The sequence below is a fragment of the Numenius arquata genome, chromosome W (assembly GCF_964106895.1).
Source record: "Numenius arquata chromosome W, bNumArq3.hap1.1, whole genome shotgun sequence".
Taxonomy (NCBI): domain Eukaryota; kingdom Metazoa; phylum Chordata; class Aves; order Charadriiformes; family Scolopacidae; genus Numenius; species Numenius arquata.
In genome coordinates this window covers 19,512,049-19,529,008 of record NC_133615.1, presented here as the reverse complement: position 1 = coordinate 19,529,008, position 16,960 = coordinate 19,512,049, and the positions used below count along the sequence as shown (strand labels likewise).

The 16,960-nt window shown below is 42.0% G+C and overlaps 1 protein-coding gene across 2 annotated transcripts in view; it reads right to left on the bottom strand.

Annotated features, from left to right (window-relative positions):
* The window catches only part of LOC141476609 (zinc finger protein 462-like), a 78,414-nt gene continuing 61,454 nt past the window's right edge, over positions 1–16,960 (bottom strand). For both annotated transcript variants that reach the window (XM_074165373.1, XM_074165374.1), the window contains exons 9-12: positions 12,885–13,108; positions 9,571–9,697; positions 2,488–2,602; positions 1–896 (exon numbers count right to left, since the gene is read on the bottom strand). In XM_074165373.1, the coding sequence (XP_074021474.1) occupies positions 692–896; positions 2,488–2,602; positions 9,571–9,697; positions 12,885–13,108 (671 nt within the window). In that variant the 3' untranslated portion in view covers positions 1–691. The remainder of the gene's footprint in view (positions 897–2,487; positions 2,603–9,570; positions 9,698–12,884; positions 13,109–16,960) is intronic.

Here is a 16,960-nt window from a genome sequence, read left to right as displayed (position 1 = left end):
ACTAAAATAATTAAAAAAAAATCACAGTATTTTAAGAAATAAAATCCACAGTGGGATTTTAAGCACAACTTGTTTTCCTCTCTTTAAAACTTTGTTTCTTCCTCCTTTCACCACCTTGCCCAGCAGTGTCTCTACTTAAATCATAATGACAACAGGCAGTACTAACAAATGCAGAGATGTCCCTTTGTTAATTTTGAGGTATTAGGAAACAGGTGGCTGTTTTAAGCAAAGCAGTTTCTGTCTTGTTTTTGTTTTCATTTCTAAAGCAGTTGCATTCAGTCTGGAAAATCATAATGTATTGAAATTAGAAAAAACGCACCAAAATTTGTGTGTTGAAAAGTTACATCACCCCCCAACCATGCTTGTTATGCTTCTGTTTGCAAACAATACAAGTCTCCACTGCAAAGCACATTGTGTAATGTAGAGACACAGGGAGTTGTTTCATTAGTCCAATATGAATGCAACTTCCCATTGTCAAGATCCAGAAGAAAAGATGCAGTGATATAATGGAACCACTTATTCCATCATTTAAATAACTTTAATATACACACACTCACATAGGTACCAGTGCTTTGAAAATAGATCATTCATTCCTAAAAGCAGCTTTGTTTCTTCCTTCTGCCCACCCCACCTGCCCATCCCTTCCCATTCACCACTGTTCAAGTAAGTTGATTAAAATCACATCAAATTTTTATTCATTTTTGGCCTCTGAGGTCTCTTGGAGAGGTTTGTCAGCAGCTACAACACTGACTGTAGTTTCACTGTTGTGGGACAAGTCCACCACCATTTTCTCAGTGCTTTCTTTTTCTTCTACTGTCAGTGTATTAACAGTCTTTTCTGTGTTCTCCTTCAGTTTGCTGTCCTCTCTGGTCCCTTGCTTACTTTCATTCAGAGCCCTGAAAATCCAAGCAGCAGAAAATGGAAATCTTTACAATCCAAACATGCTTTGGATACAAGGAAATAGGGAGAGCAATTCTCCCAAACAATTAACAAATCAATAAATCTTATTAAAGCTTGCAACATTTCAAGTAACTTTATTTAAACAGACAAGAAATAATACTTTCTCTTACCCTTTATCCCTCCGCAGCCTAGCTACAAAATTACATTCAAATGTCTTCCACATGCCAGTAATCCTGGCTGATATCTCCTCTTTGAAGAAGTAGTCAGCAAAGACATCTGTTCTATTGAAGGAAAATTAATGTTCCAGAGATGCCTATTATTTCACAGCATGGACTAACATTTATGAGCATGAAAGGAAAAGATCTTTGCTATTAACTTCACTGTGTACTTTTTGGAGAGAGCACGCTTATTGATATTTTTCTTCACTTGAAGCCCTTAACACTTCTCTGTACATAATTCTTTGCACTGGAACTCCTAGTTGCAAGCACGCTAAAGAGAAATAATAAGGAAGAGAAAAAGCCAAAAGAAACACAGATTTGATATAATTTGCTGCCTTTTCCATAGAATCATAGAATCTTCTAGGTTGGAAGGGACCTTTCAGATCATCGAGTCCAACTATTAACCTAACACTGTCAAGTCCACCACTAAACCATGTCCCTCAGCACCACGTCTACCCGTCTTTTAAATACCTCCAGGGATGGCAATTCAACCACTTCCCTGGGCAGCCTGTTCCAATGTTTGATAACCCTCTCTGTGGAGAAATTTTTCCTGATATCCAATCTAAACCTCCCCTGGCGCAACTTGAGGCCGTTTCCCCCTGTCCTATCGCTTGTTACTTGGGAGAAGAGGCCGACCCCCACCTCGTTACAACCTCCTTTCAGGTAGTTGTAGAGAACAATAAGGTCTCCCCTCAGCCTCTTTTTCTCCAGGCTGAACAACCCCAGTTCCCTCAGCCGCTCATCATAAGACTTGTGCTCTAGACCCCTCACCAGCTTTGTTGCCCTTCTCTGGACATGCTCAATGTCTTTCTTGTAGTGGCAAGCAAACATCAACAATAGACTCAAGTAATGTTAATTTTGGACCAACGAACTGGTATTCACCTTGAAATGATGTTTAAGCTTTAGGATCATAGTAAAGAACATTTATGGGCCACATTTGGATTTGATAACACTAGATTTTTAACTCCCAAACAGAGGGAATTTCTGGAATGATCTGTATTCCGGAAACCCTTGTCCATCTGTAGATAAAAGTTTTTTTCAGTTTGAGGTCTGATCTAGACCTGAAACTGGAAGGGTGTTTGGACATATGGAGATACTCAGGAACATGTTTAGAAACAACAGTTACCTTAGATTTCTGGGTTCCTGGGTCAAACAGGATGGACAGAAGCATCTAGTTGAGTAAATATATCTGATAATTGCATCCAACAATGTTTGTGTTAGACAGAATTCTTCCCTTGTTAGAATAATCTGTCGTATCCCCATGTTTGCTTTCATTACAGGTTTTTTGGGGGAGGAATGGATGGGGAGATGCACAAAGATCAACTGTTACATTTGGCTTTTATGCAAAGGAGTCTGCAAACCAACTTACATGCCATGCCTCAGCACATGTCGTTCCCACTCAGAGCCCTCTGTAAATGATCGGCCACAGAACTCACATGGAAAGCGCTTCTCTGGAGCTCCACTGTCAGGATACATCATGGACTCTGGGAAAGAACAAAATTATCTGCAGATTCATGAGCATTGGGGCAAGAAGGGACCTTTATGATTATATGCTGATCTTCCCTGCTGCCCTTCAGGGAGGAAAAAATATCCCAAAGCAGCAAAAGATTTTCCTTTAAAAAAGTAGATATTTCTGAAATTGTCCTCCTGTGGGAAAATAACGGAAGATTGGCAAGGAGGACTGTAAACACAAGTGACTTGCAGCTGAGGTGTAGAAAAACACATATATGACACTAATCGTTGTTTAGTCTTGTGTGCTTGACTAGTAGAACATCTGCACTTAGATAACATAGGCCTGTGATAGACTCAGAGGCACCTTATCGAACGTGCTTGAGATTCCTGCCCTGCTGTCGGAAAGATCAAAGCACAGTGGAAAACTACTCCTGCTTGAATCACTGATATACAGGCGAGAACAGCAGGTTCGAAAACACTCTCTAGCAAGGACCGAGCTCCGCGGTGCCTGCGTTCCCACTTGCGTGCCTCTGCCCAGGTGCTGCTTTGGAGATCCCCCGGTTCGCGAGGTATCGAGATTAAATTTACTCTTTGCGTTTCATCCATGGTTTTGTGGTTGTTCCTGCGTCCTGCCTGTGTCGGCCCACACACCTCCCTATCCTAGAAATGCAAGGTGTGAAAATTCTATAACCACCACTATGAGAAAAGGTCAATTAGCTACAATATGGAAATGGAGGCGGGGGGAGGGGGGGGAAGGGACTTTCAAAATAATGGAGTGCTTCCCACTTAGACACCTACATGAACAGCCAACATTTTGTATTAATACCTAAAAGTGAACTGAGGTTCCCTGAAGTGTCCAGGATTTCAAGAAGCTACAGAGCCATCCTGAAAAGTCACAACACACGTTGCAGCTGAAAAATCCCATCCTCCATCTTGTCTGCTATATCTATTTGCAGAGATGTTTTATTGCTCCCTGTATTTGAACAAGTGAAGAGATTGTGGGATTTTACATCAAAACCAGCACTGAGAGTTTAGTGTGGAAATAGCTTGAAAGCAAAACCAAAAGAGAACACTTGAGTCAATATGTAATTTTCAAATCAGCGGTGCAAATCTTAGGCAACGGAGACTTGGTATACTTGGCATCTGATACTCATAAGAAATTGTCATCCCCTCAACATAAAGTCTCATGAATAAGAGAATATCACTGAAAGGATGGTATCTTAACTGCACAGGTGTTTCATCTGATCCTAATAATGTATACAAAACATTTAGGGCCTCATTTGCAGAAGTGTCAAGTACCTAGCTTTACATCCAAAGTCACTGGCAGCTGAGGGGACAGCATTTCTGAAAGCCAATCTCCATGTGAAAAGAGCCAGCTTTAACAAAAGATTAAACATTGTCTAATAAATTAAGATCACCACATAAGCCTTTAAAAATAATTGCATGGACCATCTCGCTTCATTCTTTTCAATGGAAATGAGACAGCATATACTCAGAGTGATGTACTTAGAAAATGGAACCTTTCATTGAGCAAGAGCGAAGTGCTGTAAAAAGGTTACAAGGCCTTGCAAAACAGGATACTTTGTATAAACAATGCATGCCTTGCTAATGAATATACCCTTGAAGAGGAGGCGCCAAAGCTGGATGCAAAAAAGCATGAAGTCAGCAAAAGTCAGTTGTAACTAAGGGAAAGGTAAAGGTGGCAGCGGGAGATCTCGACCGCCGACTCAATTAGAGACCCAGTAGACTTACTCCCCCCAGTGTATTGGAGCACGCGCACATCAATTAAAGGCCACTGCAACTTTAAACGAAAGCGAGGAACAATACCAACCAATATAAATTGCTAAGATAAGGTACTAACCAATAATCATAACTAAAGGCATGTACTTCTGTGTTTTGAATTGTATAAATGTACCGAAGATTTTGTGAACCGGTGTGCTAGCTTTGTGGAATACCACCTAGCACCTACATCTGCGCAAATATGCAATAATAAAATACCTCTGCTCTGTGTGCACATTGGCATCTTGCACACCGGGTAAACGACCCCACTTTTGGGACAACAAGAGCATTAATTTCTTAGCAGGAATTATCTTAAGTAAGAAATCAACAGTATGTCTTTCTGACTCCTCCCGAATTACATAATGAAAGAAAAGGGATTTTGGTTCATTTTAGTTCTTATATCTACTCACTTGGTTTCTTCACTCTCAAATTTACTCCATTAGAGATCAACCTATAAACTCAGAACTGCCCGTGCTCACTTTTCTTCTCCATATGTTAAATTTTGAAAAAGTATTTTTGCTACATGTTTCCCACTGGTTGCCCTTTATTAAAGTTCTAGATCCCTTCCATCTAGAAGAAAAAAACTTATTTCATATTTCTTAGTATCAGTGATTTACTATGTGGTCAAACACCAACAAAGCAAGGTCCCCTCCTGATATGAGCAACAGAAAGAAAGTCAATGCCATGGGCTCCATTTACATCTGGATCCGACTCCTACAGTTAATACCATATACATGGTCCAAATTTATAAATACCACTGAAACACATTGCCCTTGTACCATGACTAATCCAACACCTGCGGAGGGTAGAAGTTTTGGAGGTGACAGCTGCTCTTCTCTACAAGAACAAATTCAGAGTACAGTATACAATAGGAAATTTATTCTAGGACTGTGCAAACATGATAGAGCCTATTTTGCTCAAATGAATAGGGAGATTTTATAATTCCCATTAACAAGCACTACCCTAATAATTCTGCTGTCCCTTCTGAATGCATTATATGTTCCCACCTACTTCCCCATGAGTCCCTGATTAGTTTGGTTTCTTGGACTGTGAATTCAGACTGCCTCCCAGAAAGAGTAATCAGGCCATGCACTTACCTGGAGTCTACAAAAGAGGGGCAACATATTGCCTAGACACCTGACTTGCATTTGATTTTCCTGCATTACACACACAAACACACATGCACACTTATTTTTATCTACTGCAGAAAAGAAAAGCCGAGAAAAAGATTCGGGTTTCCTTTAAAAGTAAGATATAAAGGTCAGTAGAGATAGACAGTCCCTCTTGGATGCAACTTCTAGCAAGAACAGCTACTCTTTTCCTAGAGTATCTCAGATGAATAACTTAATCCTTTTCCACGTGCATCTTCTTCTTTCTAGGTCCAAATATTTTCTTTTGTCCTTTACCGGCAACCAACCCTTCCTTTCCTTTCTGTACTGGGTTTGGCTGGAATAAAGTTTTCTTCATAGTAGCCCATATGGTGCTGTGTTTTGGATTTGTGCTACAGGGATTTTTTTAGTTATTGCTAAGCAGCGCTTACACAGCGTCAAGGCCTTCTCTGCTTCTCACGCTGCCCTGCCAGTGAGCAGGCTGGGGGATGCACAAGAAGTTGGGAGGGGACACAGCTGGGACAGCTGACCCCAGCTAACGAAAGGGATATCCCACACCATATGATGTCATGCTCAGCAATAAAAGGTTTGGGAAGAAGAAGGAAGGGGGGGAACAACGTTCAGAGTTATGGCATTTTGTCTTCCCAAGTTACCGTTATGCGTGATGGAGCCCTGCTTTTTAGGAGATGGCTAAACATCTGTCTGCTGATGGGAAGTAGTGAATTAATTCCTTATTTTGCTTTGCTTGTGTGTGCGGCTTTTGCTTTCCCTATTAAACTGTCTTCATCTCAACTCACAATATTTCTCGCTTTTACCCTCCCGATTCTCTTCCCCCATCCCACTGCAGAGGGAGCAAGTGAGCAGCTGTGTGGGGTTTAGCTGCCCACTGGAGTTAACCCACAACACCTTCCCAACTGACACAGCAGTTCAGCTCTGCTAAGATGGCATGCCCAACTCCTCCTTCTCCAAGGAAGAGCAATGATTCTTTGGTCCAGCATCCCAACAGCCCATTCTTTGCAACAATGTAGCTAAGTATAGCAGACATCAGTCTTAAGCTATCAATCTAGCCCACAGCTTGACTCACAGGAAGAAATCCTGTCTCTGCTGAAGTCATGGACTTCAGAGAGTTGAGCTAGCATTTCCTCCTAGATACTCAGAGACTGAAGATACACTCTAGGCAAATCCCACCTCCTGGTAACACCATGAAGGCTAAAATCAGCAAAAGCATCCAAGTGGTATAAGTCATTACAGTTTGGTGCAGTTTGAAAGCTGTGACAACATTAGCTACCTGCTGTTACAGGCAATATTTACGAGCATGGCTATAGTCCTATCCTAATAGGGTGAATTATTTTTTTTTAATTGGAAGCAGCTTCTGAATATCAAATAGAAGATGATGTTAACATGCGACACTGCACCCAAGCCACCTAGCCATGTCTTCAAGCACCTGTGTCAGTTGGACACTTGAAGACCACCCCTATAAGGTGCAAGATACCACCTCACAAAAGATAAAGTCCATAGAACTTGGACTTTTATAAAGGTAGATGGCATAAGGAGTTTCCATATTTTTATCCACTCTAGTAAAGAAAAATTAAAATTAGAACTGATATTACCTGAAAAGGAGAAAAATTAACAACTGTCACTTCTAAAGGGAAGCTGGGAAAGAACAGCAGTGAAATACAATTTGGGAAATAAGCATGATTTTTAGATCAGTCATTTGAACAGTCAAATACAGATTTTTTTCAGCCAATCACATATATTAAAGAAGACTGCAGGTGAAAAAATAAAATATAAACAAAATTGCTAAAACATTATACCTAGCTTAATTACTGATCACACAAAGCACAGTTATGTCTGTTTCTCCCTGCAAATTTAAATCTCCAGCCTAGAAGGTGGTATTATTACGTTTTCATAATAAGTGTTAAGAATCTCAAGTATCCTGAGGCCAATTTAAATTATGATCTTAATTTTATTATTTTTCTCCCATGGTAGAGTTTATAGGGATTTATGAGGTTCAGCTGATAGTACCTTCTTTTTCTCTCTCTGGATACCATGGTTTCCAGGGTCATTTCAACACCTGTGCTTGTGTGTAGTGCTGATGTAATCCTCACAAAGACAGCATGACTCTTCATCCCTTTCTAGCTGCTGGTCTACACAAAACATTAATGTCTGCTACAGTTGCAAGTTAGGGGAAGTTGGTCCTTTAGTCAAAGCATTAGACTCATTCTTTCAGCTCTGAAGCTCTTAGGGTCACACCCCCCACTGAACAGACACTTGAACAAACTTCCACATGAGGGTGCAGAGTTAATAATGTCAAACTTTGGAACATGTGTGAAACCAACATCCCTCCCTGTCCTGATTTGAGGTAAAACAGAACCAACTTTCGGTTCAGTAATTTTACTTCTTAGCTAAGCCTCTCCTAACTCTCTGAAATTAACAGCATATTGTGCAGAAAGCTGTTCATTCTCAGAGTGATAAGACCTATGTTTATAGATCATACCAAGGAACAGTATGCAGAGAGGCTCTTGCTTATACTTATTGCCATAACAACCAAGGTCAGCTAACTTCGTTATTTGCCCCGTTAGAGGGTCGGAAACAGAAAAGCATAGAGGGGTCACACCTGCAGGGAGGAGCAGACAGGAGACCCAAAACTGACCAACAGGACATTTCCATCCCATCTGCCCCATGCTCAGTATAAAAGCTGAGGGATCAAAGGGTCAGCCCTCTTTCTTCAATGGCCAGCGTCCGAGGAGGACCCTGTCTGTTTGTCTGCCTTTGATCCCAATCTGTGCGTTCCTGACTCCAGAATTGGAATCCAGTTCCCATCCATTGCTGAGTCCAGTCTGAGACTTCCCCAGTGCCTGCTGGTGATGTCATCCTGGGAGCTTCATACTGGTTTTTTATATATTGTATCTATTTCATTGTTTTATTTTTATTCTATTATTAATATTTCATTAAAGTAGTTTAGTTCCTTCTAAACTCGTAAATCTCTTTGTCTCTCTCCTTCCTCTCCTCGGAGCGAGAGGTGGGGGGGAGAGCATCTGTCATCCGTCATTAACTAGTCTAATCGGCCTAAACCACGACACTCCTGCTTCTCTCCTGATTTCTTTTAGGGCTGCTAAAGGATGTTTTTCAATAAAAGTTGTTTCCTATCTAACCCACTCTCTTCCTCATTAAATAAAGATATTACCAGTTACACTCAAAGTGACGTGTTAATGGCCCCTTCATGTTCTGTAAACTGCTTGCGACTCTAGCAATCTTAACTTTTACGGGTTTGAAAATACCCAGGGAGACGTTTTCTTTTGTGAACAATTCTTGAATGAACTTGAAATGAGTTTTCAATTGAAAACTGAAATTTCAGAAGGAAAAAGGTAAACATAGAAACTTGGCAGCCTGCAGTCAGCATCAGGAGGTTGGATGACCCATGGAACCTGATGATTAGGCATGACAAGGCTCACTGCAGTTATTAGTTCAAATCAAGCTCCTTTTACTGTTGAACAAGAATTGCAAACATATTACATTTGATTGATGAAGTCATGCACTATAGAGCATGTTGTGAGAATACATGGAGTATTCCAGTCAGGACCAGATATTTGCACTAAAATGATGTTAATATTAAAGGCAAAAAAACCCAAACAAACACAAAAGCACACAAACCCCTCTCACAGTGCAATTCACCAAGAACTACCTTTCTTTATCCCTACTCAGCTAACCATCTGAACAATAAACACATGAATAAGACTTACTGAACTCAGTGGGATTATTCATAGATGTTAATTTAGGCACAAATATAAAGTACACAGTTGGAATGGTGATTTGGAGCTAAAATGGAAACTCCCCTGGCTTCAGAGTTGCCGACCAAAGTGATGGCAAAAGGGTCAACTCTCACAAAGAAGAGGGGAGGAATGCTTTGTAAGCACTGGGCAGACAGTGGGCAGACAATAGAAACACAAAATTCCTCCAGGAAGTGTCTTGACAAAAGCTCCATTTTGCCTGTACTGACAAGCTTCCACGACTTAAGGAATCTGTTGTTGAGTCAACAGTTGATCTTGCTTGATGGAACTGGCAGGGTCCATTACAGTATCCAGCATAAAGGAAAAAGCAACTATACTGACCTCTCTCTTCAGTCTTGTGGCTTAACTCTTTTTCTTCCTCATCGCTGCTGGAGCTCTCTGTTTTTCCTTTCATTTGTTCCAGCTGATCCAAGTTAACCCGTCCAACCAGCTCAAAATTACGACTCACCTTAAAAGAAATGGTTTTGTCAACAATAACCACCATCATCAACTATTGAAAAAAGCAGCCCACCAACAAAGCTATAGGCTGAAATGGGAAATTTATCAAGCACCTAGTCAAATTAATACTCGTTTCCCTTCAAACACAATTACATTCACTGTTAATGATTCTTCTTTCCTTTTTTATACTAAATTTCTCCATTTTGCTTCTCATAATGATCCTATTATTTGAGAAGCTTCCCTCATTTTGAGGTATTGAAAGTAAAAAAATCCAAGCACTGCTAAGCACTCTGTGTATGGGAGCACCCAGCCAAACCGGTTTCAGAGCACAATAGGTGAGATGCAGGGAGTTGTCATCCGACTCAGCTTCATCTCTGCCTTGCCTTGCCTTGTCTATGCAGAGATAACTTGGGGGGAGCTGCAAAAACGGCTCAGCCTGGGATTGTCTCAAGATTGCATCACAATAAGAACCAAAACCGAATGGAGCCTTAACTCCCTTAACAAATAAAATGCCCTGAGTCCCATCCCACTTTGAGTGCTAGACATCACAAAATTGGCAACAGAGACTTAGCCATCACACCACCAGAGGTAAACATCCCAGATAGTGTAATCCACTCAGGCATAATCCTGCACCCCCACAGAATCAGGAAATATAAACCGCAAGGTTTGAGGAGGAAAATGGGGGGTAATCTTCCAACGATACAGCTGGCCTGTAGGAGATTCGTCCCCCCCTTGTCCAGGACGCTGTACAGGGTAACTTCCCAGGGATTGAGCGACCTTACCTGAGAGAAAGGGTAAGTGATAAAGAAACATACGTATGGTATATGCCATGCTATTAAGATCGTGATTTGTGCACTCTTTTAAGGTATTAATATCTAGCGCGCTTGTGGTTTGTGTTGTTACTTTTCGGGATCACTTGTAGGTTGCAATAGTGTATGCCGCGAATTGCTTTTAAATTGCAATAGTGTAATCGCCATTGTACACATAGAACTCGCAATAGTGACGTATTGGACCTGTGAGTGAAGTCCAAATAAATTGTTAATTTGAACCTCTCAGTGAAGTCCTTTTTCCCGTTTCGTCACTCTGTTGTATCTCCCCTTTCATGGGAGTGTAAAACTGATAGGATCAAGCATCACTATTGCACACCATCACTGCAGAAAAATCCTTTGTGACTGCTTTATTCAGCTTCATGTGTGAAAAGATGGGACCTGAGTGACCACTTTGACACACAGAGCCCAAGTCATTGACTGTTCTTATGGAGATTTAGGGGTGGGGGGACATGGAATGGGGGAATAGCTGCCCTGGTGTGGGTTCTCCACGGACTGGAATCCCTTTGAGGGTATCTGCTCCGCCATGGAGCACCTCCTACTCCTCTGTTGTTTCCCCCAATACCCTCCTCCTCTCAGTTTCCTCGTTCTCTCTGCGTTCCCACCTACTCTCTTCGTCATTTTCTGCCCTTTTTAAAATACGTTTTCACAGAGGCACCACCAGCTTCACTCACGGGCTCAGCTTTGGCCAGCGGTGGGTCCATTACTGAGCTGGCTGGAACCATCTCTGTCCGGCACAGGGCAGCCCCTGAACTCTCTCCACAGAGGCCACCCCGAAGCCTCCTCCCCCACTCCCGCTACAAAAACCTTGCCACATCCGCCCAATACACGCATATAACTTAAGACAGTACATATTGTAAGAAGAGATCAGGAGCTGCCCTGTGCCAGACAGAGCCAATTCTAGAAAGCTCCAAAACAGATACACAGCTGGCTAAAGCTGAGCCAGTCAGCGAAGCCAGTAGTGCCTCTATGATAACATATTTAAGAAAGGGTAAAGCACTGCATGGCAGTGTCAGGAGTGAGGAAAAAAAAAAAAAAGTGTGAGAAACAGCCCTGCAGACACCAAGGCCAGAGAAGAAGGAGGGGTAGGAGGTGCTCCAGGCACCTGAGCAGAGATTCCCCTGCGGCCCATGGAGACCCCACGCAGAAGCAGGTTCTCCAGACAGGAACTGCAACCCGTGGAGAGGATCCATGCTGGAGCAGTTCGTGAAGGACTGTGTGCCCTGTGGCAGGGACCCTACGCTGGAGCTGAGGAAAAGTGTGAGGAGGAAGGAGCGGCAGAGAGGAACTGTTATGAAATGACTGCAAGCCCTATTCCCCATATCCCCTGCGCCACTCGGGGTGGCCTGATGCACTCAGTCAGAAGGGTGGGGAATAGTGCTTCTTGGATCTCCTAGGCCCTTTGCTGTGGTCCCTGGGAGATGTGCAACATCTCAGATACCAGTTAAACCGTAGAAAGATTCTCAAGTAGCAATAAGGAGCAATAAAGGGAGACAAGCATACCAAGCCAATATAAGTTCACAGTGTTAATTTTTAAAATGCAGTCAGTTTTGCTAGTAGTTTTGACACTTATTTTGTCAATTGGGGGGGGGGGGGGGAACGGGACGGGACGGGACCGTTGTTCAGTCAACAAAGTGTGAACAAGTTTTTAGTGAGAATCAGGCAGCTCAGCTCCTGATAGTTGGATTCAATGAGCTCCCTCCTGACCAACTCACAAAAAAAATACTCTGTAAACATGCCTCAGTTCTAGAATTTTGCTACTCTCACAGCAACACAGTTGAAAACTACAGAAATCCAAAGCAGACAGAAGTCCGTGGAAAGCTTTCTAGTGACTTCTCCAAGCATGGATCAGGTCTGCACTCAGAAGGTTCCACACAAAGACCAAAGCAGCCTTAACTTAAGCAGTAAATATAACAAACTTCTGTCTTTCCCCTGTTAAATGTAAACTGGAATGTACTGACTTGTGTTATTAAAATATGCATGGCATGTCACTTTGCCCAAGTTGCCAGAGCAATCTTACACTTTGGAAGCTCCTGTGTCTTAGAGTGTCTGAATCACACAGCCTTAATGTTGTTTCATAACTTAAAAAAAAAAATACCTCACAATATACACAAATGCTTTTTTCAGATAATCATAGTCTACATTCAATAGTCACTGAATTCCGGTCAATCTCAACAGCTTTAGAAAACCACAATCTTGAATTTCTGAAAAAATATAGAACTTGAGAGAAATTGAAGTCCAGCACAGGAGCCTTCTCCAAATTTTGGAAAAAAACCTGCGGGTTGGCTATTTAGAGTGGACATGCAAATAAACTAGATATAGCATTTGCAAGAAGTAGATTGTTACAAATTAAATCCTTTTGGATGTTACCTTGTGCTCATCTCGAAGATGCGTGTCCAGCTCTTCTGTGTGTTTGGTCTCATAGTAGCAGAGTTGACATTTGTAAGGTTTAAGTTCATTGTGCTTCTCTATGTGTTGCTGCAAGCTCTCATCACTGGAGCAGGTAAAAGTACACTTATCACAGCGGAAAACAACTCCCTGCAAGTATTTTGACAGTTTGGAACGGCAAACTTCAATGGGAACAACCCGCTCTTCTGTGGGGAAAGGGGAACGTTTATTAAGTTTTAAGAAATAAAAAACATCAGGCAATGTGCCAACAGCTTGTAACGTACCACCCACGCAAGAAGCAGTATCTGCTATTTGTGTATGCAATCCATCTACCAAGTTAAAACTGGACCAATAAAGAAATACAAGAAAATTCCCTTTCTATACAGACAGAGTTAATCCTACATGACTACAAATGCAGGTGTCCTTGCAAATGTAACCACTCATTAGGTGAACAGGATGGGAAGAAGAAATTTGGGGCAGAGTGTTGGGGCAGATTTGTGAGACAGAGTAGCAGAACCTAGGAATATAAAAGCAGACATAAATCAATCAGACCAAGCTCCATTCTGGTTTAATACATGACAGAAGCCAGTAAAAGGTGCTAGAACTGTACTAAACAGGGAGCATGCAGGGTGATTCCCAATACATCACCCTCCCAGCTTCTGATGATCAGAGCTGGTATTCTCACCACCACATTTAATGCTACTCACTGTGGGAGTGAGAGGGTGTGTGCAGCACTATCTTCTCCTGAAGGTGGTTGTGCAGAGATCAGCCAAGGGCAGAAACTTTCAATACGCCCTCAGCTTTTTAATAGTTAAGATTCAAAATCCACACATACTTAATTTCATGCTTCCCACAATTCTGATTATGCATGTATTGAAAATGCTCTCACTGAATTATTAAACTCTCTATTTCCTTCCTCTCATGCAAAACACACACTTTTAATAGGGCAGCACAATTAATTTCAGTCTTTCTTATAGAGCCAGAATCCCGATGTGTGCAACATTCATCCACTGTGGTTCTCTGACCTGTGCATGCAGGGGAAATCCCAAACTTGACCTTTCAGCAGAGGATCACCAGATCTTCACTACAGCTTTTGTTACTCAACTGTCCTTTTGAAGTAGAACACTGAAATGTAGTACTATTATTCCTTGTGGACTGCAGATTAAAGGAAGAGTTTTATCTTCCTCGTGAAGATCATCATTAATGATATCTTAAAATAAACAAAATTAATCCCAGGCCTGATTCTTAGAGGGTAAACATGAAGGGTAGGGGACTTGTGTGCATTGACACATCTCTTATAATTTCTATAGGGAGGCAAGAACTACAGAATTTATCCATTTGTCTTTGGCCAATGCATAACCCTCACTGCTCATGAGCCTAATTTTTCACAGCCCACCTAAATATTCCACCCTCCTCAGTTTGTTCTCCTCCCCGTCCTCCCCTTTTTTTGAACATGGAAGTTCCTCAGAACTTTCTCTTTGTGCGCTTTAAAAAGTGGAAGTTTCCCCCAAAGCTATATCTGAGTGAGACCCTGAAAACTTGTTGCAAAAGAAGTTGTTGCAAAAAATGCTAAATTGTGTCCATTCAGGGTCAAGTGGGAAAAGGGTCAGGGGTGCACATGCTCTAAGAGATAACAGGAGTTAAAGCTGTGATTTTTGAATGCATAACAAGAATATTTTAAAAGGTATTTACAGCTCTGTGCAATTGAATTCACTGAAATAAGTAACTTGTTTTTAAAAGTGAAAAAAGTTCCAACAAAAAGTTTTTAAAAAAGAAACACTATTTAAAGCATTTGAAAAATTAGATTTTTCTCTAGCACATGACACATTTTAAAAAACACTAAAGCAGGGGATGGTATAAAAGGTTTTATCCACCACTTTGGAGCAATGCACCATCCTAATTCGTATCAGTAAAACCCATTAGGTTACTGATAAAAACCCATTAGTTTACTGATAGGGGAGGGACTCTTTATCAGGGAGTGTAGTGATAGGACGAGGGGTAATGGTTTTAAACTGAAAGAGGGGAGATTTATGTTAGATATCAGGAAGAAATTCTTTAGTGTGAGTGTGGTGAGGCACTGGAACAGGTTGCCCGGACAACTTGTGGATGCCCCATCCCTGGAGGTGTTCAAGGCCAGGCTGGATGGGGCTTTGAGCAACCTGGTCTAGTGGGAGGTGTCCCTGCCCATGGCAGGGGGGGTTGAAACTAGATGATCTTTAAGGTCCCTTCCAACCTAAGCCATTCTATGATTCTATGATTATCTCACTGACAATCACCACACACACACACTTGCCAAATCACTGGCAACACAACATAGACCGACTTCTCAGCCTGGTTTTGGACTTGCCTTATCACCATGGACCTCCTTGGCAATCACTGGATATGGTTCTGACCTGTGGTTTAACTTCCTGGCTTGATCTTGGATCTGTATCATTGCTGCAAATTTGCCTGATGATCTGGACTCTTGGTAGAGCCTGGCCATCATCTCTGGGTCTGCCCTGCTTGCCTTGCTCAGGTAATGTGGGGCTGGGCCCTGGCCAGCAAGGCTCCACCCCTACTGTCCATGTTATCCTCCTCTACTCCCTGGACCTTGTGGAGCAGCTGGCCCTTGCTGCTCCGTGACACTAATGACTTAAAACGTAAACGTGCATGTATTCATGTCAGTGAGCTTTATCCAAACAACTTAAAAATTGCAAAGTGATCTGAATTTAAAACATCATATTTAGCAAGATGATGATCTAATAATCTCTGACCACTTTAATAGCTGGCTCTCATCACCCCCACCCCCCATCCCCCACCCCCCTCTATATTTTGGCTATTCATTTATACACTTATTGTATCTGAGCAACTGGCAAAATTGCAACAAATGGTTAGTCCTATCCAGAAATTGCGAAACTTAGCTTTGGCTTCTGTACACAAAGTTCATTAAAGTTCAGCAGTGCCCACAAAGGCTACTATGCGCCGTAAAATGATGACATGCTGTGGAACAGTTTAGCGAAAGGACTAAGGGGACCTCTGCCCCACCCCCACCCCCCAGCATCATCTCTGAATAAATTTAATCACTGCTTTAGACTGAAACATTTGGGCTATTTGTAATACAGATCTGAGATTAAATAGAAAAGCAATTAATATGCTAAATATTTATAGTATGTAAAGTCAAAGCAGGCATATGTTTTGCTCACAACATGGGAAAAAAAAAGGTTAACACTCCAAAGCCCTTGTATATGAAAGTTTACTATTCCAGAGAAACAGATGACAATTCTATGAAATGGAAGGACAAAACAATTATTTATACAAAGAAAAAAAAAGTTAAATAATTACTAAAACCCAAATGCCTTGAGGATTATAAACAAGGAGCCCTACTATAGATCTTGGTGGGTTGCGTTCAGTGCTGGAAAGATATCAAGGCATTGTGGTGGTGTAACCTCCCTCTCCCCTTCAGGCCACTTGGTACTTGGCATGATCTCCCTCCCAGCCTGAGCCGCAGAACAACACAATGGACCAGAACATAACATAATGGTCTAACATGAAAGAAAGAAAAGGTAGAGAGCAACAGACCAAGAACACAATCGTCTGCCTGGTCCCCATGGCGCCTACTGCTTGGAGATAATAACTATAATCGATCACTCCTGACACCATATGGATCGTGGCCACAGAGGGGGGGGATACCAGGACCCCAAGATCTAGCAAGCTCTGGGGTTGCATAACTATCATCCGAGTTGGGCCGGAGTGGAAAAGTACCCAGCCAAAGTCAATTGTCTCGGATCCTATAAGTAGCGATTCTAGTAAAGACCCTTTGAGCTCTTCTGGATCGCAGTGGGCTGTGGCCAGTAACTCCCCTGAGCTGAGATACCTCTCAGGCTGACACCTTGAGGCCAGGGCAGGAGAAGACCCTTCTCAAGCCTCAACTATCACCCATTGAGGAACACCAATGCATCGTGAGTATTTACCCTAAGTCTGAGAAAGGGCAATTTTAACTATAGGCTAGTCTCTCTCATCCATCTCTCCGCCTATATGTTGTGAGATACACATTAGCTTTATGGATGTGGATGCTCTTT